The 25,066-nt window shown below is 44.1% G+C and overlaps 1 protein-coding gene across 1 annotated transcript in view; it reads left to right on the forward strand.

Annotated features, from left to right (window-relative positions):
• Positions 1-25,066, forward strand: part of smyd3 (SET and MYND domain containing 3) — a 207,735-nt gene that overhangs the window by 158,750 nt on the left and 23,919 nt on the right. The window contains exons 9-10 of the mRNA XM_055864258.1: positions 9,840-9,927; positions 10,163-10,346. Of these exons, the coding sequence (XP_055720233.1) occupies positions 9,840-9,927; positions 10,163-10,346 (272 nt within the window). The remainder of the gene's footprint in view (positions 1-9,839; positions 9,928-10,162; positions 10,347-25,066) is intronic.

A 25,066-nucleotide genomic window follows, 5' to 3' on the forward strand; every position in this document is an offset into this window, starting at 1 on the left:
CTCTCCCCTACTCTCATCCTGTCTCCCTCACTTTCTCTACCTCTATCACAACCTCTCCCCTACTCTCATCCTGTCTTCCTCTCTTTCACAACCTCTCCCCTACTCTCACCCTGTCTCCCTCACTTTCTCTACCTCTCTTTCACAACCTCTCCCCTACTCTCATCCTGTCTCCCTCACTTTCTCTACCTCTCTATCACAACCTCTCCCCTACTCTCATCCTGTCTCCCTCACTTTCTCTACCTCTCTATCACAACCTCTCCCCTACTCTCATCCTGTCTCCCTCACTTTCTCTACCTCTCTATCACAACCTCTCCCCTACTCTCGTCCTGTCCCCCTCACTTTCTCTACCTCTCTATCACAACCTCTCCCCTACTCTCATCCTGTCTCCCTCACTTTCTCTACCACTCTATCACAACCTCTCCCCTACTCTCATCCTGTCTCCCTCACTTTCTCTACCTCTCTTTCACAACCTCTCCCCTACTCTCATCCTGTCTCCCTCCCTTTCTCTACCTCTCTTTCACAACCTCTCCCCTACTCTCGTCCTGTCTCCTTCACTTTCTCTACCTCTCTATCACAACCTCTCCCCTACTCTCGTCCTGTCTCCCTCCCTTTCTCTACCTCTGTATCACATCCTCTCCCCTACTCTCACCCTGTCTCCCTCACTTTCTCTACCTCTCTATCACAACCTCTCCCCTACTCTCATCCTGTCTCCCTCACTTTCTCTACCTCTCTATCACAACCTCTCCCCTACTCTCATCCTGTCTCCCTCACTTTCTCTACCTCTCTTTCACAACCTCTCCCCTACTCTCATCCTGTCTCCCTCACTTTCTCTACCTCTATCACAACCTCTCCCCTACTCTCATCCTGTCTCCCTCTCTTTCACAACCTCTCCCCTACTCTCATCCTGTCTCCCTCACTTTCTCTACCTCTCTTTCACAACCTCTCCCCTACTCTCATCCTGTCTCCCTCACTTTCTCCACCTCTCTATCACAACCTCTCCCCTACTCTCATCCTGTCTCCCTCACTTTCTCTACCTCTCTATCACAACCTCTCCCCTACTCTCATCCTGTCTCCCTCACTTTCTCCACCTCTCTATCACAACCTCTCCCCTACTCTCATCCTGTCTCCCTCCCTTTCTCTACCTCTTTCCCAACCTCTCCCCTACTCTCATCCTGTCTCCCTCACTTTCTCCACCTCTCTATCACAACCTCTCCCCTACTCTCATCCTGTCTCCCTCACTTTCTCCACCTCTCTATCACAACCTCTCCCCTACTCTCATCCTGTCTCCCTCACTTTCTCTACCTCTATCACAACCTCTCCCCTACTCTCATCCTGTCTTCCTCTCTTTCACAACCTCTCCCCTACTCTCATCCTGTCTCCCTCACTTTCTCTACCTCTCTTTCACAACCTCTCCCCTACTCTCATCCTGTCTCCCTCACTTTCTCTACCTCTCTATCACAACCTCTCCCCTACTCTCATCCTGTCTCCCTCACTTTCTCTACCTCTCTATCACAACCTCTCCCCTACTCTCATCCTGTCTCCCTCACTTTCTCCACCTCTCTATCACAACCTCTCCCCTACTCTCATCCTGTCTCCCTCACTTTCTCCACCTCTCTATCACAACCTCTCCCCTACTCTCATCCTGTCTCCCTCACTTTCTCCACCTCTCTATCACAACCTCTCCCCTACTCTCATCCTGTCTCCCTCACTTTCTCTACCTCTATCACAACCTCTCCCCTACTCTCATCCTGTCTCCCTCTCTTTCACAACCTCTCCCCTACTCTCATCCTGTCTCCCTCACTTTCTCTACCTCTCTTTCACAACCTCTCCCCTACTCTCATCCTGTCTCCCTCACTTTCTCTACCACTCTATCACAACCTCTCCCCTACTCTCATCCTGTCTCCCTCACTTTCTCTACCTCTCTATCACAACCTCTCCCCTACTCTCATCCTGTCTCCCTCACTTTCTCTACCTCTCTTTCACAACCTCTCCCCTACTCTCATCCTGTCTCCCTCCCTTTCTCTACCTCTCTTTCACAACCTCTCCCCTACTCTCGTCCTGTCTCCCTCACTTTCTCTACCTCTCTATCACAACCTCTCCCCTACTCTCGTCCTGTCTCCCTCCCTTTCTCTACCTCTGTATCACATCCTCTCCCCTACTCTCATCCTGTCTCCCTCACTTTCTCCACCTCTCTATCACAACCTCTCCCCTACTCTCATCCTGTCTCCCTCACTTTCTCTACCTCTCTTTCACAACCTCTCCCCTACTCTCATCCTGTCTCCCTCACTTTCTCTACCTCTATCACAACCTCTCCCCTACTCTCATCCTGTCTCCCTCTCTTTCACAACCTCTCCCCTACTCTCATCCTGTCTCCCTCCCTTTCTCTACCTCTCTTTCACAACCTCTCCCCTACTCTCATCCTGTCTCCCTCACTTTCTCCACCTCTCTATCACAACCTCTCCCCTACTCTCATCCTGTCTCCCTCACTTTCTCTACCTCTATCACAACCTCTCCCCTACTCTCATCCTGTCTCCCTCTCTTTCACAACCTCTCCCCTACTCTCATCCTGTCTCCCTCACTTTCTCTACCTCTCTTTCACAACCTCTCCCCTACTCTCATCCTGTCTCCCTCACTTTCTCTACCTCTCTATCACAACCTCTCCCCTACTCTCATCCTGTCTCCCTCACTTTCTCTACCTCTCTATCACAACCTCTCCCCTACTCTCATCCTGTCTCCCTCACTTTCTCTACCTCTCTATCACAACCTCTCCCCTACTCTCATCCTGTCTCCCTCACTTTCTCTACCTCTCTATCACAACCTCTCCCCTACTCTCGTCCTGTCCCCCTCACTTTCTCTACCTCTCTATCACAACCTCTCCCCTACTCTCATCCTGTCTCCCTCACTTTCTCTACCACTCTATCACAACCTCTCCCCTACTCTCATCCTGTCTCCCTCACTTTCTCTACCTCTCTATCACAACCTCTCCCCTACTCTCATCCTGTCTCCCTCACTTTCTCTACCTCTCTTTCACAACCTCTCCCCTACTCTCATCCTGTCTCCCTCCCTTTCTCTACCTCTCTTTCACAACCTTTCCCCTACTCTCGTCCTGTCTCCCTCACTTTCTCTACCTCTCTATCACAACCTCTCCCCTACTCTCGTCCTGTCTCCCTCCCTTTCTCTACCTCTGTATCACATCCTCTCCCCTACTCTCATCCTGTCTCCCTCACTTTCTCTACCTCTATCACAACCTCTCCCCTACTCTCATCCTGTCTCCCTCACTTTCTCTACCTCTCTATCACAACCTCTCCCCTACTCTCATCCTGTCTCCCTCACTTTCTCTACCTCTCTTTCACAACCTCTCCCCTACTCTCATCCTGTCTCCCTCCCTGTCTCTACCTCTCTTTCACAACCTCTCCCCTACTCTCGTCCTGTCTCCCTCACTTTCTCTACCTCTCTTTCACAACCTCTCCCCTACTCTCATCCTGTCTCCCTCCCTGTCTCTACCTCTCTTTCACAACCTCTCCCCTACTCTCATCCTGTCTCCCTTACTTTCTCTACCTCTCTTTCACAACCTCTCCCCTACTCTCATCCTGTCTCCCTCCCTTTCTCTACCTCTCTATCACAACCTCTCCCCTACTCTCATCCTGTCTCCCTCCCTTTCTCTACCTCTCTATCACAACCTCTCCCCTACTCTCATCCTGTCTCCCTCCCTTTCTCTACCTCTTTCACAACCTCTCCCCTACTCTCATCCTGTCTCCCTCACTTTCTCTACTACTCTATCACAACCTCTCCCCTACTCTCGTCCTATCTCCCTCACTTTCTCTACCTCTTTCCCAACCTCTCCCCTACTCTCGTCCTATCTCCCTCACTTTCTCTACCTCTCTTTCACAACCTCTCCCCTACTCTCATCCTGTCTCCCTCCCTTTCTCTACCTCTCTTTCACAACCTCTCCCCTACTCTCATCCTGTCTCCCTCCCTTTCTCTACCTCTCTATCACAACCTCTCCCCTACTCTCATCCTGTCTCCCTCCCTTTCTCTACCACTCTTTCACAACCTCTCCCCTACTCTCATCCTGTCTCCCTCACTTGCTCTCGCCTCTCTCCATCCCTGGTTCCTTCTCCCTACTTGTCTCTCCTCCCTATCTCTCTTTCTTTCTCTCTCTCCCTCCCTCTCTCTTTGCATGGTCAATAGTTCATTAGGTGTGACTAGGGCTGTGGCGGTCATGACATTTTGTCAGCCGGTTATCGTCGATCCAAAGACCGCCGGTCTCATGGTTATTGACAATTCATGAACATAAACACGTTCAGCATCTCCGGCCCTCCGAGCATACAAACCACTGATGCGAGCCTTTGGAACATCTACGTTTTTTAAAATCCTAATAAATCAATTTAACATACACCATCGCAATAAATCCGTCATTTATTTAAGTGAGGTCTAAAGAAACATTACGATATTAAGAAAATGGATTTCAGAAGAACAGAATAGGAGTTGGCCAACTGTGTGTTATCTGGCTATTCTCCATTGTTCATTTAGCTGACAAGATAGGCTTATAAGTCCCGTGCCATTATTTTATATCATATCATTTTATAGTAAGAAGAATATAATTGAACTTAGCTGAATGAAATAGATAGGATATTTTTCCCATTATGGAGCAAGTGGCCATATGAAATGGCTATAATAAGTGTAAAAGTGATCAGGCTTTGAAACAACAACATCTACTGCAGCCATGTTTTCCACTTTTTCAACCTGCTGTTCAACTAATAAGTGTTTGATGTGATTCTCTGTATTTGCATTTATGTCAGTGGTTCGAGGGACAATAGAGCCCAGAGTACCAGGCCATTAGGACCTGATGGTAGTTAGCAAGTTGGGTACTACCAAAGCATGTCCAGAGTACTTAAAAGGAGATTTCCTGGGACACTACGTTCACAAGGAATTATAATGCGGTCATGACTGCCGGCGTGGCAGTAATATGGTCACCGCAACAGCCCTAGGTTTAACACCGGTCTCTATGATATATATCACATTGGGGTTAAGGTTCACTAAACACGGGTAATTGTAACGGAGGATCATGCACATATGTCAGAGGATCATGCACTAGTCAGAGGATCATGCACATATGAGTTGTTGTTGTCTCTGTCTGTCAAACTAGACAAAGGAACAAGATCATTCTGGCAGCTCCCTCTCGTTCTGCCTTCGTCTATGACACTTTCAGAAGACACACACAGCACTGGGTGATGAACACTGCAAAGCTGACACGCATTGATGTCAGTTCAGAAACAGGGAAGCAGGCCTGGGGGATTTTAGCTGTCGCCTCTGTTATCTTCTCTCTGTGTGTGTGTGTCTGTTAACTGTTCAGTGTATGCTAGCAGGTACCCAGCACTACCTTCTCTCTCTTGTGTGTTTGCAGCCAGGCTCTAAGTTTGGTAACATTTTTACAATACATCTTTACTTCAGTACATTGACCGTATTGCCCCGACACTGGCAGTCATGAGTCAGGACCGCAGGAAAACTCTACGTGACCATTGAGTCAAGGGGATCCTGTCTCATGCACTCCGGACATGCGTTAGTAATACCCGACTCACTAACGGTTATCAGGTCTCAGGGCTCTATTGTCCCTCTATGAATGCAAATGAGATCATCAAAACGGTTTGCATTTTACACTCACCTCACTATGATGGAGCACTTGGAAGGAAGAAGAAACCGTTTGAAAACTGAGTGGAGAACATGTGTCATTGTGTATGCTGTTTCAAAGCCTAAACACAACGAAATGGGCAGCGCTTTCAAAGGTGATGAATAATTCAAAACAGCCATATGCATATTAGGGCCTATGCATAAACATAGGCCTATATATGAACCCAAAACCGAAAGAAAACCTGAATTAAATTAATGATTGTGCTGTTATACAATACATAGCCTACCGCATATTACACACAGCTGAAAGACATAAAAAAATACACCGATTTAATGTCTTTGATACATAATTGCTTTAGCCTAAATTAAACAAATTCAGATGTAGCCTACAAGTATAGTGAATTTGTATTTGGTTGTCATAATTCATAGGCCGACATATTTACCTTTTATCTACAGAATATCTCACCCCTGTGCGTTTCCGTCTCCTCCCCTCTCCTACATTCCTTTCTCAAGCGCGCAGAGAAGAGGCGCTGTCAACAGTTGAATGAAATATGTTTCATTGTGATGTTCCCGAACAGATTTCACTTGGTTTCCCAATATTAACCACTGGGTAGCTGCAGGAACAGGGTTGGAGAGCCCATGGCATACATAGTTTGGGCGTAATATCACTTGTCGCACAGCGAGAGGTTGCATGCTCCTCAAACAGTGGTTGATGCATGGAGTGAAATAACCTGAGTAGCCTACATAAGTGGGAAATGAACCAGCAGGAAAGTGGCCTCCGTTCGCTATAGGAGTGCATACAGATAGCATGTATTTCCCCCATGCTCCTGTTCCTGCCCATTTGATAATGGACCTATCTCGATCTAAACCAATGTTACATATTAGTAAAGAAACTTTTATTTGCCTATAGTCTGATGGGTGAAAATATGATCACTTGATGAGAGAACAGGGTGTGCAGCTTGAGGCAAGGAACCTAGTTCCAGCTTTTTTTGGTGCCTATGTCAAATCATCAGTAGCCTATAGTGGCATCATGCAGCCCATATATGTTTTGATTTCTAAGCCATTCTAAGGTTTGTATCATTCACAACTGAAGTTGCCAAATGACTTTAAATCTAGCGTATAGGACCTGTTTCAAGTGATCACTTTTACACTCAACATAACCATAGAGTAGGCCAACTCATATTCTGTTCTTCTGAAATACATTTTCTTCATATCATAATATTTCTTTAGACCTGCGTAAAATAAATCCTGGATTTCTTGTGATGGTGTATATTAAATTGATTTATGAAACTTTAAAAAAGGCACCCATCAGCGGCTTGTATGCGTGGAGACCTGGAGATGCTGAACATGATTAATTAAACATTTCATGACCGCCACAGCCCCATTTCCAAATACCAAAACCTTGTCAATATTTGGTCCAACTGACACTGTAGTGTTAGTCTGCCTCAGCCATCAGCCCCATAATGTAGGGAGTCACCCCCATACCATGGAAAGAGCTCTGAAACCCAATGATCATTTAATATGAAGCAGCTACACGGTGCCCGGTTCTGACTGTGGCTGTCAGTGTCTGTTATTGTCCTCTTTAAACTAGCAGGCCTAGAGCAGCTTTACACATCCACACACACACACACACACACACACACACACACACACACACACACACACACACACACACACGCACACGCACGCACGCACACACACACACACACACACACACGCACACACGCACACACGCACACACGCACACACATGCACACACATGCACACCACACACACCACAAACACCACACACCACACACACCACACACACACACACACACACACACACACACACACACACATGCACACCACACACACCACAAACACCACACACACCACACACACCACACACCACACACACCACACACACACACCACACACACACACCACACACACACATACCATACACACCACACACACACACACACCACACACACACCACACACACACACACACACACACACACACACACACACACACACACACACACACACACAGATTGCTTGGGTTCGCCGTTACCACATAGTCAGTCAGTATTATGGTTCTGGGCTTTGACACCTGCTGACAGCCTCGGGTTTGAGAAAGAAGTAGAGAGTGGGAAGGATAGAGGGAGAGAGAGACAAGAGGATGGAGAGAAATAGGCTAAGATGCATTCTGCCTGCAGTGTATGGTGGTGATGACAAGCTACCTTGAGCTCTCAGCCAAACATGAGCTCCAAGTTAACATACAGCCAGTGTTTTCCATTAGTCCACAATTGTTTGCAGAATTGTTTTGCATTTTCCATTTCCAGTTGTCCTTCAAGACCCATTTCACCACATAAAACAAGCAAAAAAATGTTACTAAGTCTGTCAACCTTGAGTGCCACAGGGGACTGCTATCTGGAAAATCTTAAATAGTAGTAAATAGTTTATAGTAATAGATTATATATAGTCGAAAGTTCTGAAGAAGCACTCTGAGTACCACAATGATCGTGTTTTGATCATGTTTATGTTTATAAGACATTTATAAGCAGCTAGCCTTTCTTCAACATCTCCAATTTAAGCCTACTAGAAAGTGTGTGCCCTCAGGCCTGGAGGGAAGAAAAAGTCATTCCGCTACCAAAGAATAGTAAAGCCCTCTTTACTGGCTCAAATAGCAAACCAATCAGCCTGGTACCAACCCTTAGTCAACTTCTGGAAAAATGGTGTTTGACCAGATACAGTGCTATTTTACAGTAAACAAATGATCAACAGACTTTCAGCATGCTTATAGGGAAGGACATTCAACAAGCACAGCACTTACACAAATGCCTAATGATTGGCTGAGAGAAATTGATGATAGAATGAGTGTTTGGTTAGACTTCAGTGCGGCTTTTGACATTGTCGATCATAGTCTGCTGTTTGAGAAACGTATGTGTTATGGCTTTATACCCCTTGCTATATTGTAGATAAAGAGTAAAGATAACAGAACACAAAGGGTGTTCTTCAATGGAAGCCTTTCCAACAAAGTCCAGGTAGAATCAGGAATTCCCCAGGGTAGCTGTTTAGGCCCCTTACTTTTTTCAATCTTTACTAACGACATGCCACTGGTTTTGAGTAAAGCCAGTGTGTCTATGCATGCGGATGACTCAACACTATACACGTCAGCTACTACAGCAACTGACATGACTGCAACACTTAACAAAGAGCTGCAGGTAGTTTCGGTATGGTGGCAAGGAATAAGTTAGTCCTAAATATTTCTAGAACTAAAAGCATTGTATTTGGGACAAATCATTCACTAAACCCTAAACCTCAACTACATCTCGTAATGAATAATGTGGATATTGAGTAAGTTGAGGTGACTAAACTACCAACTACCAGTTACCATGGATTGTAAACTGTCATGGTCAAAACATGTTGATACAACAGTAGCTAAGATGGGGAGAAGGCTGTCCATAATAAGGCACTGCTCTGCCATCTAAACAACACTATCAACAAGGCAGGTCCTGCAGGCCTAGTGTTGTCGCACCTTGACTACTGTTCAGTAGTGTGGTCAGGTGCCACAAAGAGGGACTTAGGACAATTGCAGTTGGTTCAGAACAGGGCATGGCCCTTAAAAGTACACAGAGAGCTAACATTAATGATATGCATGTCAATCTCTCATGGCTCAAAGTGGAAGAGAGATTGTCATCACTGCTTATTTTTGTAAGAAGTGTTGACAAGCTGAATGCAACGAGCTGTCTGTTTAAACTAATAACCCACAGCATTGTACACCCATGCATACCCCACAAGACATGCCACCAGAGGTCTCTTCACTATCCCCAAGTCCAGAATAGGAGGCGCACAGTACTATATAGAGCCATGACTACATGGAACTCTATTCCACATCAAGTAACTGATGCAAGCAGTAGAATCAGATTGAAGAACAGGTAAAAATACACCTTATGGAACAGCGGGGACTGTGAAGAGACACAAAAGTACACACACGTACATTGTAATATTGTTGTATGGTGGTATTATACATGTTGTATTGTAGAGATGTAGTGGTGTAATAATGTTTTATGATGTACTGTTTTATCTTTTGTTTTAAGACTAGCTGCTGCCCTGGGGATCCCTAATAAAAACAAATACGAACACTAACTGTCCCATGATGCTAACAGCATGTACTGTAACTATATGGTCCCTGACCCTCTCTCCTCTCTCCATGGCCAGGACCCCATGATGCTGTGTGGGGAGGAGGAGGCCTGGACCCCCCTGAGAGAAGCGATCCCCAGGTTGGAGAACCTACAGACACATGGTGGTATCCTTTACACAAGAATCACCCATGACAATATGTCACAACGTTAAAGTGTATGATTAAACAAATATGCGCTCGCACACACACACACCACATCTCATCTGTCCATTGTATGCTCTCTATTTTAGTCCAGTCATAATTATCTCTGTCAATCTAGTGCTCTTTCTCCCTCTCCTCCCGCTCTCTCTTTCTCCCTCTCCTCCCTCTCTTTCTGGTGTGCCCTTAACTCCGTCTCCAGACTGGAATGAGCTCTTATATGAGTGTAGTTCTCTGCTGGCTCCAGTGGGTGGCGCTGTCTCCGCAGTCCCTGACGGTAATGTGTACCGTCTCAGGGTGACTGACTTAGCCCTGGACGCCTGCATCAACCTGGCCCAATGGGACACAGCACTGGCCTATGGCACCATCACCCTGGAGCCTTACAGGTGGGTGTGTGAATGTCAGAAATGACATGTTGTGTAAAGTGAATAAAGGTGGTAAGTCTGTGTGTTGTAGCAAATGTCATCGAGTGACCCATGATACACTCTGCTCCTTATTGCATGGTTACACTGTTTCAGTCTCTACCAGACATTAAACTCAAAGAGAAATTCATACAATGAAAGCATATCCAAACGCACTTCAGCCCAGCTTGGACAAAAAGGGGAATCAATTTGAGACAACACAGGATCATTTTGATCTGGATTAAATTAAATTATTTGAAAAACTGGGCCCGGGGCATTAGCATATATATATATATATATATATATATATATAAAATAAATTCTAGTAGACGTAGCTAGCCCACAAAATATCTGATCATTTTTACACATAGGACGTAACAGACTAAAGATTGTTTGAGTTCCTAATCTTGTTTCCATGTCCAGAGGGAAATAGATGTACTGTAAGTTGTAGTGCAAAAAGTTGTAGTGCAAAGTATATTTATTAAACAGGGTTTGGGGTCGAGGGTTAGGGGTCGAGGGTTAGAAGGTTTGGGATAGAGTTGGGGGCAGGGTTAGGGTTCAGAGTTAAAAGGTTTGGGGTAAAGGGTTAGAGTTGGGGGCAGGGTTAGGGTTCAGAGTTAAAAGGTTTGGGGTAAAGGGTTAGAGTTGGGGGCAGGGTTCAGGGTTAAAAGGTTTGGGGTAAAGGGTTAGAGTTGGGGGCAGGGTTAGGGTTCAGGGTTAAAAGGTTTGGGGTAAAGGGTTAGAGTTGGGGGCAGGGTTAGGGTTCAGAGTTAAAAGGTTTGGGGTAAAGGGTTAGAGTTGGAGGCAGGGTTAGGGTTCAGGGTTAAAAGGTTTGGAGTAAAGGGTTAGAGTTGGGGGCAGGGTTAGGGTTCAGGGTTAAAAGGTTTAGGGTAAAGGGTTAGAGTTGGGGGCAGGGTTAGGGTTCAGGGTTAAAAGGTTTGGAGTAAAGGGTTAGAGTTGGGGGCAGGGTTAGGGTTCAGGGTTAAAAGGTTTAGGGTAAAGGGTTAGAGTTGGGGGCAGGGTTAGGGTTCAGGGTTAAAAGGTTTGGGGTAAAGGGTTAGAGTTGGGGGCAGGGTTAGGGTTCAGAGTTAAAAGGTTTGGGGTAAAGGGTTAGAGTTGGAGGCAGGGTTAGGGTTCAGGGTTAAAAGGTTTGGAGTAAAGGGTTAGAGTTGGGGGCAGGGTTAGGGTTCAGGGTTAAAAGGTTTAGGGTAAAGGGTTAGAGTTGGGGGCAGGGTTAGGGTTCAGGGTTAAAAGGTTTGGAGTAAAGGGTTAGAGTTGGGGGCAGGGTTAGGGTTCAGGGTTAAAAGGTTTAGGGTAAAGGGTTAGAGTTGGGGGCAGGGTTAGGGTTCAGGGTTAAAAGGTTTGGGGTAAAGGGTTAGAGTTGGGGGCAGGGTTAGGGTTCAGGGTTAAAAGGTTAGAGTTGGGGGCAGGGTTAGGGTTCAGGGTTAAAAGGTTTGGGGTAAAGGGTTAGAGTTGTGTTTAGGCTTTAGTGCAGGGTTGGGGTCAATTCCTTTTCAATTCAGTCAATTCAGGAAGTGAACAGAAAATCCAATATCAATTCCAAATTTCCTCATTGCCTCCTATGTATAAAGGTCTTTCTATAAACTACGGTACCAGTGAGGATTTCATAACAATGGACAACTTGTTACAGCTGTTGAGAAGTCATTGAAAATAATATCATTTTTGAATGTCATTACATTCTTAAGATATAAGGCGGGAACATAGTCAATACAATTCACGAGTTGATTTAAAACCTATGTTTAAAACCCTTTATCGTGGTTGGTGTCTTGACTGATTTGTCCGAAATCGCGTGACATAACACATAACTTTTCCGTCCTTGCATTTATGGCTGTGTAAGTAGTCGTTCTATCATATATTAAGCATTAATCCGTTAAATTAGACATTGAACTTCAACCCTGTAAGAATTCGGGCAGTTTTTTTATATAGAGATCTCAGAAATGCGGCGTAACTATGTAACATTTAGTGTCTCCTAATGTTACGGGTTGAAAACAGTTTTCACGGTCACACAAATCCAAAATAAGAAATGCGATTGAAAAATCAAATGCTTCTAACCGAAAGAGTCACCTTACCTTGATAGTTAAAACCTAAATCGATACTGTCATTAACGTGGCTCTTCAATATTTACGCATAATACAGCTTTTTAACTACGCCGGGATACATCTTCATCATCTGATCCAGGAACTAATTTTCTGAATGACAGCCAAGTGCCGAACAGCTGTTGTGATGATTTAACAGAGAAAGTTTTACAGTAATGAGTTCCTTGTTTTCATATGTTGACAAAAACATTTTGTTTCCCATGTTACAACTGCAATGTTAAACAACACAAGAAGTTAAAGTGAAGTAGCCTACTTTAACTTTGAATTTGGAGCTCAGAAATTCAAGTTCTGGAATAGGCCTACCTTGAAAATCAGACGTTTCCTAAATGTGGTGCTTTAAAAGTACTTGTTATTATTATAGCCAATTTACAAGTTCTCCTGCTCCCTTAAAATTCTCAGTGATTTCATTTTTGATCCGTTTTTGTGAGGCCTCGTGTTTGTTTCCCGCCGCTTCTATTGAAGGGTGTTAGCTACAATGTTGTGTTAAAACCATGTGCGGCTATTATGATGACAACATCTAATGTTGACTTCCACTTGGCTTTCCATACAAATCCTTCCATTAAAAAAGGAACCTGGTTTTTGGTCACTTTCTTATTACAAAAACAGCGATGCTGAGATTCATGCTACCACTATTCATGGCTTTATTATGTGTGCCTACGTCAGCCACATAGGCTACAGAAAAATGTATTTAGTTCGGCAATGTCCACAATATTTCCACATATTTTAGAATATAATAAAAATTGGAATATCAAGGCCTTAAACTGCATTATTCTTAAAATGCTCATGGCCTACTTTTTCTTTTACACTTTTTGCATGCTTTTTGGGGGTAGGGTGGTTCTGTATTAGGCCCTATATGTACAATTATAGGGCCTAATACATCAATTATAATATTTTATAAACTGGGTGGTTCGAGCCCTGAATGCTGATTTGGCTGACAGCCGTGGTATATCAGATCATATACCACGGGTATGACAAAAATTTCTTTTTACTGCTCTAATTACATTGGTTACCAGTTTATAATAGCAGTAATACACCTCAGGGGTTTGTGGTATGTTGGCCATGTACCACACCCCCTCGTGCCTTATTGCTTAAGTATAACATTGAGGTCTTTGAAAATTACAAATAAGTGCTTGAAAAATCCAATCAAATCAAATGTATTTATATAGCCCTTCTTACGTCAGCTGATATCTCAAAGTGCTGTACAGAAACACAGCCTAAAACCCCAAACAGCAAGCAATGCAGGTGTAGAAGCACGGTGGCTAGGAAAACTCCCTAGAATGGCCAAAACCTAGGAAGAAACCTAGAGGTACCAGGCTATGAGGTGTGGCCAGTCCTCTTCTGGCTGTGCCGGGTGAAGATTATAACAGAACATGGCCAAGATGTTCAAATGTTCATAAATGACTAGCATGGTCAAATAATAATAATCACAGTAGTTGTCGAGGGTGCAACAAGTCAGCACCTCAGGAGTAAATGTCAGTTGGCTTTTCATAGCCGATCATTAAGAGTATCTCTACCACTCCTGCGGTCTCTAGAGAGTTGAAAACAGCAGGTCTGGGACAGGTAGCACGTCCGGTGAACAGGTCAGGGTTCCATAGCCGCAGGCAGAACAGTTGAAACTGGAGCAGCAGTACGGCCAGGTGGACTGGGGACAGCAAGGAGTCATCATACCAGGTAGTCCTGAGGCATGGTCATAGGGCTCAGGTCCTCCGAGAGAGAGAGAGAAAGAAAGAAAGAAAGAGAGAAAGAGAGAATTAGAGAGAGCATACTTAAATTCACACAGGACACCGGATAAGACAGAAGAAGTACTCCAGATATAACAGACTGACCCTAGCCCCCCGACACATAAACTACTGCAGCATAAATACTGGAGGCTGAGACAGGAGGGTTCAGGAGACACTGTGGCCCCATCCGATGATACCCCGGACAGGGCCAAACAGGCAGGATATAACCTCACCCACTTTGCCAAAGCACAGCCCCCACACCACTAGAGGGATATCTTCAACCACCAACTTACCATCCTGAGACAAGGCCGAGTATAGCCCGCAAAGATCTCCGCCACGGCACAAACCAAGGGGGGCGCCAACCCAGACAGAATCACGTCAGTGACTCAACCCACTCAAGTGATGCATCCCTCCTAGGGACAGCATGGAAGAGCACTAGTAAGCCAGTGACTCAGCCCCTGTAATAGGGTTAGAGGCAGAAAATTCCAGTGGAGAGAGGGGAACCGGCCAGGCAGACACAGCAAGGGCGGTTCGTTGCTCCAGAGCCTTTCCGTTCACCTTCACACTCCTGGGCCAGACTACACTCACTCATATGACCCACTGAAGAGATGAGTCTTCAGTAAAGACTTAAAGGTTGAGACCGAGTCTGCGTCTCTCACATGGGTAGGCAAACCATTCCATAATGGTTCTATAGGAGAAAGCCCTGCCTCCAGCTGTTTGCTTAGAAATTCTAGGGACAATTAGGAGGCCTGCGTCTTGTGATCGTAGCGTACGTGTAGGTATGTACAGCAGGACCAACTCGGAAAGATAGGTAGGAGCAAGCCCATGTAATGCTTTGTAGGTTAGCAGTAAAACCTTAAAATCAGCCCTTGCCTTAACAGGAAACCAGTGTAGGGAGGCTAGCACTGAAGTAATATGATCAAATTTTTTGGTTCTAGTCAGGATTCTAGCAGCCGTATTTAGCACTAACTGAAGTTTATTTAGTGCTTTATCCGGGTAGCCGGAAAGTAGAGCATTGCAGTAGTCTAACCTAGAAGTTAAAAAAGCATGGATTCATTTTTTTTGCACCATTTGTGGACAGAAAGTTTCTGATTTTTGCAATGTTACGTTGATGGAAAAAAGCTGTCCTTGAAACAGTTTGATATGTTCGTCAAAAGAGAGATCAGCGTCCAGTGTAATACCGAGGTCCTTCACAGTTTTATTTGAGACGACTGTACAAACATCAAGATTAGATGTCAGATTCAACAGAAGATCTCTTTGTTTCTTGGGACCTAGAACAAGCATCTCGGTTTTGTTCGAGTTTAAAAGTAGAAAGTTTGCAGCCATCCACTTCCTTATGTCTGAAACACAGGCTTCTAGCGAGGGCAATTTTGGGGCTTCATTATTTCATTGAAATGTACAGCTGTGTGTCATCCGCATAGCAGTGAAAGTTAACCTTATGTTTTCGAATGACATCCCCAAGAGGTAAAATATATAGTGAAAACAATAGTGGTCCTAAAACGGCACCTTGAGGAACACCGAAATTTACAGTTGATTTGTCAGAGGACAAACCATTCACAGAGACAAACAAGATATCTTTCCGACAGATAAGATCTAAACCAGGCCAGAACTTGTCCGTGTAGACCAATTTGGGTTTCCAATCTCTCCAAAAGAATGTGGTGATCGATGGTGTTAAAAGCAGCACTAAGGTCTAGGAGCACGAGGACAGATGCAGAGCCTCAGTGCTATGATGGGGTCTTAAACCAGACAGAAGCATTTCGTATACATTGTTTGTCTTCAGGAAGGCAGTGAGTTGCTGCGCAACAGTTTTTTCTATTTTTTTTTAGAGGAATGGAAGATTCGATATAGGCCGATAATTTTTAATATTTTCTGGGTCAAGGTTTGGCTTTTTCAAGAGAGGCTTTATTACTGCCACTTTTAGTGAGTTTGGTACACATCCGGTGGATAGAGAGCCATTTATTATGTTCAACATAGGAGGGCCAAGCACAGGAAGCAGCTCTTTTACTAGTTTAGTTGGAATAGGGTCCAGTATGCAGCTTGAAGGTTTAGAGGCCATGATTTGTTTCATCATTGTGTCAAGAGTTTTAGTACTAAAACACTTAAGTGTCTCTCTTGATCCTAGGTCCTGGCAGAGTTGTGCAGACTCAGGACAACTGAGCTTTGGAGGAATACGCAGATTTAAAGAGGAGTCCGTAATTTGCTTTCTAATGATCATGATCTTTTCCTCAAAGAAGTTCATGAATTTATTACTGCTGAAGTCAAAGCCATCCTCTCTTGGGGAATGCTGCTTTTTAGCTAGCTTTGCGACAGTATCAAAAATACATTTCGGATTGTTCTTATTTTCCTCAATTAAGTTTGAAAAATAGGATGACCGAGCAGCAGTGAAGGCTCTTCGATACTGCACGGTACTGTCTTTCCAAGCTAGTCGGAAGACTTTCAGTTTGGTGTGGCGCCATTTCCGTTCCAATTTTCTGGAAGCTTGCTTCAGAGCTCGGGTATTTTCTGTATACCAGGGAGCTAGTTTCTTATGACAAATGTTTTTAGTTTTTAGGGGTGCAACTGCATCTAGGGTATTGCGCAAGGTTAAATTGAGTTCCTCAGTTAGGTGGTTAACTGATTTTTGTCCTCTGATGTCCTTGGGTAGGCAGAGGGAGTCTGGAAGGCCATCAAGGAATCTTTGGGTTGTCTGAGAATTTATAGCACAACTTTTGATGCTCCTTGGTTGGGGCCTGAGCAGATTATTTGTTGCGATTGCAAACGTAATAAAATGGTGGTCCAATAGGATTATGAGGAAAAACATTAAGATCCACAACATTTATTCCATGGGACAAAACTCGGTCCAGAGTATGACTGTGACAGTGAGTAGGTCCAGAGACATGTTGGACAAATCCCACTGAGTCGATGATGGCTCCGAAAGCCTTTTGGAGTGGGTCTGTGGACTTTTCCATGTGAATATTAAAATCACCAAAAATTTGAATATTATCTGCTATGACTACAAGGTCCAATAGGAATTCAGGGAACTCAGTGAGGAGCACTGTATATGGCTCAAGAGGCCTGTAAACAGTAGCTATAAAAAGTGATTGAGTAGGCTGCATAGATTTCATGACTAGAACCTCAAAAGACGGAAACGTCTGGGTTATTTTGTAAATTGAAATTTGCTATCGTAAATGTTAGCAACACCTCCGCCTTTGCGGGATGCACGGGGGATATGGTCACTAGTGTAACCAGGGGGTGATGCCTCACTTAACACAGTAAATTCATCAGGCTTAAGCCATGTTTCAGTCAGATCAATCACATCAAGATTATGATCACTGATTAGTTAATTGACTATAACTGCCTTTGAGGTGAGGGATCTAACATTAACTTCTTGTCAATAGGGGGGCGCTGTTTTCACTTTGGAAAAAATTGTGCCCAAATGAAACGGCCTCGTACTCTTTTCTAGATCATACAATATGCATATTATTATTACTATTGGATAGAAAACACGCAGAAGTTTCTAAAACTGTTTGAATTATGTCTGTGAGTAAAACAGAACTCATTTTGCAGCAAACTTCCATGCAGGAAGTGAAAAATCTGAAAACGAGGCTCTGTTTCAGGGCCTGCCTATTCAATTGCCGTATATTTATCGATATGCATGCACTTCATACGCCTTCCACTAGATGTCAACAGGCAGTGGAAGGTGGAATGGGGTGTCTAGCTTGATCTGAGGTTGAACAAGAGCTTTTGGAGTGGCAGGTCAGGAATTTCCTTTGTCTACCAAGGCGCGCGAAGCACCTCGATATTGTCTTCTGATAAGCGTTAGGTTTACACGGCGAATATCTCCGGCTCTGATTTTATTTGATACATGTGATAATAACATCGTAAAGTAGGTTTTTTAGATAAATACTATAAAAGTGACATGGTGCTAAAATAGTGTCCATTCATGCATTAATTCATTCATTTAGAGGATTTGTTGTGCCGTTTCCCTCACCTTCACCTCAACCTCGAGTTGTCCTTTTCTGGCCTTGGCCTTCTCTGTCTCCTTTGCAGCCTTTCTGGCCTCGTCTTTGGCCAGGCGGACTCTTTCATGGCCTCGTCCGCCTTTTGCATCGTGAGTTCCGCCTCCCTCTTCATGCTCAAATCATTTAAGTCATTTAGCAGACATTTAAGTCATTTAGCAGACGCTCTTATCCAGAGCGACTTACAAATTGGTGCATTCACCTTATGATATCCAGTGGAACAACCACTTTACAATAGTGCATCTAAATCTTTTAAGGGGGGGGGGTTAGAAGGATTACTTTATCCTAAATCAAATCAAACTCCCTCCACCGTCAAAGTTGTTGCCTTCCTCATCTGCTCTCCGTATTCCTCCTTCAGCCGGAGAACACGATGGTCTCCGGCCAGGATTCTTCTTTGTCTGCTAGGTTCTTGCAATTCAGACTCCCGTTGCCTACCAGAAAATACAAATCATAACATTTGATACAACAGTTAACATTCGTCCTCAGCAATACCTCTGTTGTCTGCCTCTAAAGATCCAATACTATCCCCTAGCTGCCTTACAGTATTCGAATGTTGCATTCTATCGCCACTTCACAATAATAGTGTAGTAACAACAAGTAAACTATTCCCCCTTTCCCTTTCCACATAAATACTAGCGTTGATCTGTTCTGTGATAGCTCCACATCCTCCTGGGATCATTGTATGTCAACACCTTGGCAATAATAACCTTGGCACCCACTGGTAATGTCACCATGGCATCCCCTGAACGTGTCACTGATTCTTGTAACATGAATGGCTAATCACCATGACAACTCATGTACCTACCCAGCATCCCAATTGGCACCATATTCCCTATAAGTGTACTTATTTTGACCAGAGCCCTATCAAAGTACCCTTTTTAATAAATTCTTAACATCTTTTAGTAACTTGTGGAGTGTATCTCTTGTCTAGACAACCCTACACAAAGTCCAAACAGCTCAACAATCTGTGAATCTACCCTAATCATACCAGATTTTTTTTAAGGCCTATATTTGTGTATTTAGACACTTCTACATACAATAAGCATTTAAATGTTGGAAATGACACATGCATCTAAACTAGTCTCGTGAGGTACAGTATTGATTGGTTCTGAAAACATACAATGACACAAAATCGACTTACCACACAGTGTAGCTCAGATGAACAAAACGGATGGAACCGGAATGGCAATGAACATTTTTGGGGGCGAAAGATGGAAGAAGATTTCAGTTTTCGGATAATATATGGACTTTTCTTTCAATTTCATGAATTTGCTAAAACTATTAGCAACAGCAGAATGCCTATGTTCTATCCTTCAGAAGCATTCCTGTTAGAGACCTTGAAGAGTAGGAATATGTAAATATATTGTTAAAAAGGAAGGCAGTTGATGTCAGTAAAAAACGTATGTTGGACTAAAAATGTCATTTGAATTGTTGACAACACTATATTATGCAACATAAATGGGTTAAACCACATTTCTTGTCCCATTTTATGCCCCAGTGTTTGCGGCTACAACCGTATATACTCTAACATTCAAATCTCTTGAATATTGTCTTTGTCCCATCATCTTTAGTATAAACTTTTTATATAGTCTTTTGTGCCTTAGCTACAATGCTAATGTTGTTTAAGATAATGTGTTCCAGAATTCTGAAGTGTCCTGAAACTTTAGTTCATTTCAATTACATTCTAACTGAACAAAGTTAGATTCTCCACCAGAGCTGTGTAGCTGTGAGGCTTGGTCCCACTGTTTTGGCTGCAGCAGGAGCATTAGCAATGCTAAGTGGCTAACGGGTTGACGAGATGTGAGGCGTTAACTACGCTTAACACTAAACAAGCTCATGTTATGCTAATTTAAACCGTCTCTATTTGATTTCCACTCTCCTGCTTATTCTAATGACTACTTTCCCCACACACCCCTACCAGTCTCAGAGTTTTGGAGAATAATTTGGCTTTTCAAGTCATTCCCTATTATTTTGGGTAATTGTCTCTGCTATTAAATATATATTTTTCAAGCTCATCGACTTTGATTACTGGAGAAAATGGGCAAAACATTTCATGTGATTAAGCTGAATGGATCATTTCCGAGCAGTGCCGTACATGTAGCCTCTTCTGTGCTGCTAACGTCATTGTTACTGCTCAAGGCTGTGAATGGAACATTGCCTCCACTTCCTAATGTTTATTCATGAATTGAGCCTCAGATAACGTGGCCGCTGCCAGACAATGTTACCTAATGCCCAACGCATAATAAACTGTAGTGGTACTCTAGTAGCTAATGTATTGTGCAACTGTGCTTCTTAATCACTTACTGATGTAGAGTGTTTCCACTTAAACTCACTTCAACGCTGTCATGGCTACATACCCTGCAAGCTAAAATGTGTCTTTAGGACATCCCCGGAACATCCCAAAATGGTCGCGCAAGTCGTCAGGATGTTGTATCATGGTCGCATGGAGGTTTTCGTCTGGTTCCCCGGTTTGTCCCAGGGATGTCCCCATGGATGTTTTATAGGACATTCTTAGAACGCTTTATCATTGGTCCCCTGGATGTTTGTTCCAGGGTGTCCCCAAGGACGGTTATCAGACACTCGTAGAACGTTCTGTCATGGCCAAGGGCCCATAATGCACATGGTTTGGTCCATTCTCCATGAGGAGGGAAAAAGATCCACATGATCTGACAGTTGCTCCGGCATGTATCCTAACAATTCACGAGAGATAACCACTATGCCCACCTCAAAAACTAAATTGGGTTTCCAGAAAAGGAAAGAAAGGAAACCGAGACAGATACAGCCAAATTCTGGGGGAAAATGACTCACTACGTTTTTTTCCCAGAAAAAAAAAGAGGAGAAGGATTTTTAGTGGTAAGTCAGTGCAGACGGCCTGCTGAATTGAGTAGCCTAGCTAGCCAATATAGCTAGCTTGATAGCTTGCTAGCTACTGGTAGCTGCCTACCGTGGACTCACTTGGCTCGGTCAGAGCAGTAATTATTAACATGATGATGACGAGCTACCACCACCAGCTATGGCTAACTAATTAGCTATTATTTAGATATTATAACTGTGTTCCCCAATATTTGCGTGATATTTGTTAGCTAGCTAGACTAAAATTAAAACCTAACATGTAGCCTACCTATCCATACTGTAGATACTACTACTACTTCTACTACTACTACTACTACTACTACTACTACTACTACTACTACTACTACTACTACTACTACTACTACTACTACTACTACTACTACTACTGCTGCTGCTGCTGCTGCTGCTGTAGCTTTAGACAAAGATCCCAATGTGTGTCTACTACATGAAGTTGAAACAGCGGACCTTGGAGGTGAGACAGCAGCAGCATAACTAGACCATTTTTAAATTGTAAAGTTAGACACATGATGACTTAGACACTCTTAAATACGTATTCTATTTGTTATGTATACTATTCAAAAGTTTTTTCTTTCAGTAGTAGATTTTTAGTATCGTAACTTTTGAAGGAGCGAACATTAAACCTAAAATTCCCTTTGTTTACTCACTTCCTAGTGCCCAGAGAGCCCCAGGTTGGCAGAATCTCAGCAGAAAGCTGTCAGACAGACTCTGATGCAGAGGAGAGCAGGGGGGAGGAAGAGGAGTTAAAGAGTAGCAGCAGTGCCGGTGAAGGAGTGACAGAAGAGACTGAACAAGCAAGTAATAAGGGAAAGGAAGAGTATGGACAGATTCGAAGTGAGGAAGATGAGGTTTTAGATCCAGCACTGTGGCCAGAGAAAGTACAAGACCATGAAAGAGAAGGTATTGTTCGCAGACTAGCTAACAGGTGTGGTGAGGAGACAGAACTGTATAAAATCATCCCCCAGACTCAGAAGGCAGCCATTCCCCAACTATTTACAGGACGATGCAATCTCACAGATGATGCAATCTCTATTGCACTCCGCACTTCCCTTTCCCACCTGGACAAAAGGAACACCTACTTGAGAATGCTATTCATTGACTACAACTTAGCGTTCAACACCATAGTACCCTCAAAGCTCATCACTAAGCTAAGAATCCTGGGACTAAACACCTCCCTCTGCAATTGGATCCTGGACTTCCTGACGGGCCGCCCCCAGGTGGTGAGGGTAGGTAGCAAAACATCTGCCACGCTTCCTCAACACTGGAGCCCCCCAGCCGTCTCCTGTACTCCCTGTTCACCCACGACTGCATGGCCAGGCATGACTCCAACACCATCATTAAGTTTGCAGACGACACAACAGTGGTCACCGACAACGACGAGACAGCCTATAGGGAGGAGGTCAGAGACCTGGCCGGGTGGTGCCAGAATAACAGCCTAGCCCTCAACGTAACCAAGACAAAGGAGATGATTGTGGACTACAGGAAAAGGAGAACCAAGCACGCCCCCATTCTCTTCGACGGGGCTGTAGTGGAGCAGGTTGAGAGCTTCAAGTTCCTTGGTGTCCACATCACCAACAAACTAGAATGGTCCAAACACACCTAGACAGTCGTGAAGAGGGCACAACAAAGCCTCAGGAAACAAAAAATATTTGGCATGGGTCCTCAGATCCTCAAAAAGTTCTACAGCTGCAACATCGAGAGCATCCTGACCGGTTGCATCACCTCCTGGTATGGCAACTGCTCGGCATCTGACCGTAAGGCGCTACAGAGGGTAGTGCGAACGGCCCAGTACATCACTGGGGCCAAGCTTCCTGCCATCCAGGACCTATATAATAGGCAGTGTCAGAGGAAAGCCCATAAATTTGTCAGAGACTCCAGTCACCCTAGTTATAGACTGTTTTCTCTGCTACCGCACGACAAGCGGTGCCAGAGCGCCAAGTCTACTTGTACACTGCTTCTACTCGCTGTTTGTTACCCACTATGCATAGTCACTTTGCCGCCACCTACATGTACAGATTACCTCAACTAGCCTGTACTCCCGCACTCTGACTCGGTACCAGTGCCCCCTGTATATAGCCTCGTTATTCTTATTGTGTTACTTTTATTATCATTTTTTATTTCAGTCTACTTAGTAAATATTTTCTTCTTCTTGAACTGCAATGTTGGTTAAGGGCTTGTAAGTAAGCGTTTCACGGTAAAGTCTACACTTGTTGTGTTCGGCGCATGTGGCAAATCAAGTTTGATTTGATTTGAAGTGCCAATGTCGTTTTAAATTAAGTGGTGTTGGATGACGTGAAAATAGAGCTCTATGGCCACGCACAACATTTTTTTTACATTTTAGTACTTTCTCATACTGGTCCCCCGTGGGAATTGAACCCGCAACCCTGGCATTGTAAGCACCATGCTCAACCAACTGAGCCACATGGGATCCCAGCGGTAGGTTTGGCGTGGAAATGAGAATGCATGAGCGGAAAAGAACTCCATATCTACAGTCAGACAGGGATCATCAACTAGATTCAGCCGCGGGCCCATTTCTTTCTTGAGCGGATGGGCGGGGGACCGGAACATGTTACTAATCATTTGTTGACAGCAAATTGACCGCAAGAAGCCCGAACAGAAATAATATTTGACTGACACATAATCATTTCAAACCTTGCTTACATTTGTATACGATCATGTGTCTCTTTATTATGCGTGGGAATACTTGGGAACAGATTTCTTCAAGTAAAATCACTTGGAGCTGATTTCCTGATATTTTTACAGTCTTATGTCCAACAATGAAAAGTCCACCCCCCCAATTTAGTTTTTATTTATTTATTTATTTATTGCTCAAAAAACCACTTCCCCCGCGGGCTGCCAGTTGAGGAACCATGCTCGTTGTTTTAGCAAGGTTTTGTAGCAAACGAGTGTCATGAATACATGCACCCAATGGTTTACCAAAAACAGGGCACACTTTTTTGCTATTCGTACAATTATAACGTTGAACGTCCCAGCCCTATGAAATGTCCCCTTGTGGTCATTGGATGTCCCATGCGTCAAAATGAACGTCAGGCTAACGTCATGTTGTATGGTTCCCAGAACGTTCACAGAATGTCCGTGGGATAACATCTCCCCGAAACCCTTAAAAGGACCTATTGGAAATTTCACCTAAAGTCCTTAGGACGTCCCCTGTTTGCTGGGTAATGCCTTATAACGGATACATAACAGATGGCATAAACGGTTATAACTGTCATGGCACGAACCATAGTTTTGTTGGCTGATTTTGTAGGCATGCTGCTAGGCAACTACCTGAAGAGGTAAGACTGTATAGCAGAAAGGAGAGTCCCACAGAATCACTACTAGTATTGTGAATACTCCTCAGGCTTGGATATGAATGGCCGTTTTCAGCCTTCTCTACTGCCTCTAAGGAAGAAACCATGCAAGAAGCACTCTACTTCTCTCAAGATCATATTCAGCTTTCCACACACGCAGACCTGCTATTATGGGTAGTAGTAGTACATACAGTATGTACATATTTCCTGTATGTGGCAGTGGAGCTGTTTCCTGTACGAGAGCGTTCCAGTATGTTTGTTATTTATGATGGATGTGGTTTTCTGCCTCAGGAACAGGCTTTCTGCCTCAGGGTACAACTAAACATAATCCTCTCTCTCTCTGTGTGTGTGTGTGCGTGTGTGTGCGTGCGTGTGCATGCGGTGACCGTGACCTGTGTTGACTGCTCCACCCACTCTCAGCCAATAATGATTTAACTCTGCATAATATAACCAATCAACACGATCAGAGACAGAAGATATTGGTAGTTTGATTTGACTGTGTGTGCGTGCGTGTGTGTGTGTGTTATTGACTGTGAGACTAATTGATCCAGTGTGAAGGGCAGGACTCTGGTGGCTTGCCCCAGACGGGATAAGGGCTCTATCATGGGAATCAACCACGGACACACACACACACACTGTGTATGCAAACATCTCCACAGGAGAGAAACAGAGCAACACAGAAAATCA

Source organism: Salvelinus fontinalis, chromosome 16 (genome assembly GCF_029448725.1).
Source record: "Salvelinus fontinalis isolate EN_2023a chromosome 16, ASM2944872v1, whole genome shotgun sequence".
In the NCBI taxonomy this organism is placed as follows: Eukaryota; Metazoa; Chordata; class Actinopteri; order Salmoniformes; family Salmonidae; genus Salvelinus; species Salvelinus fontinalis.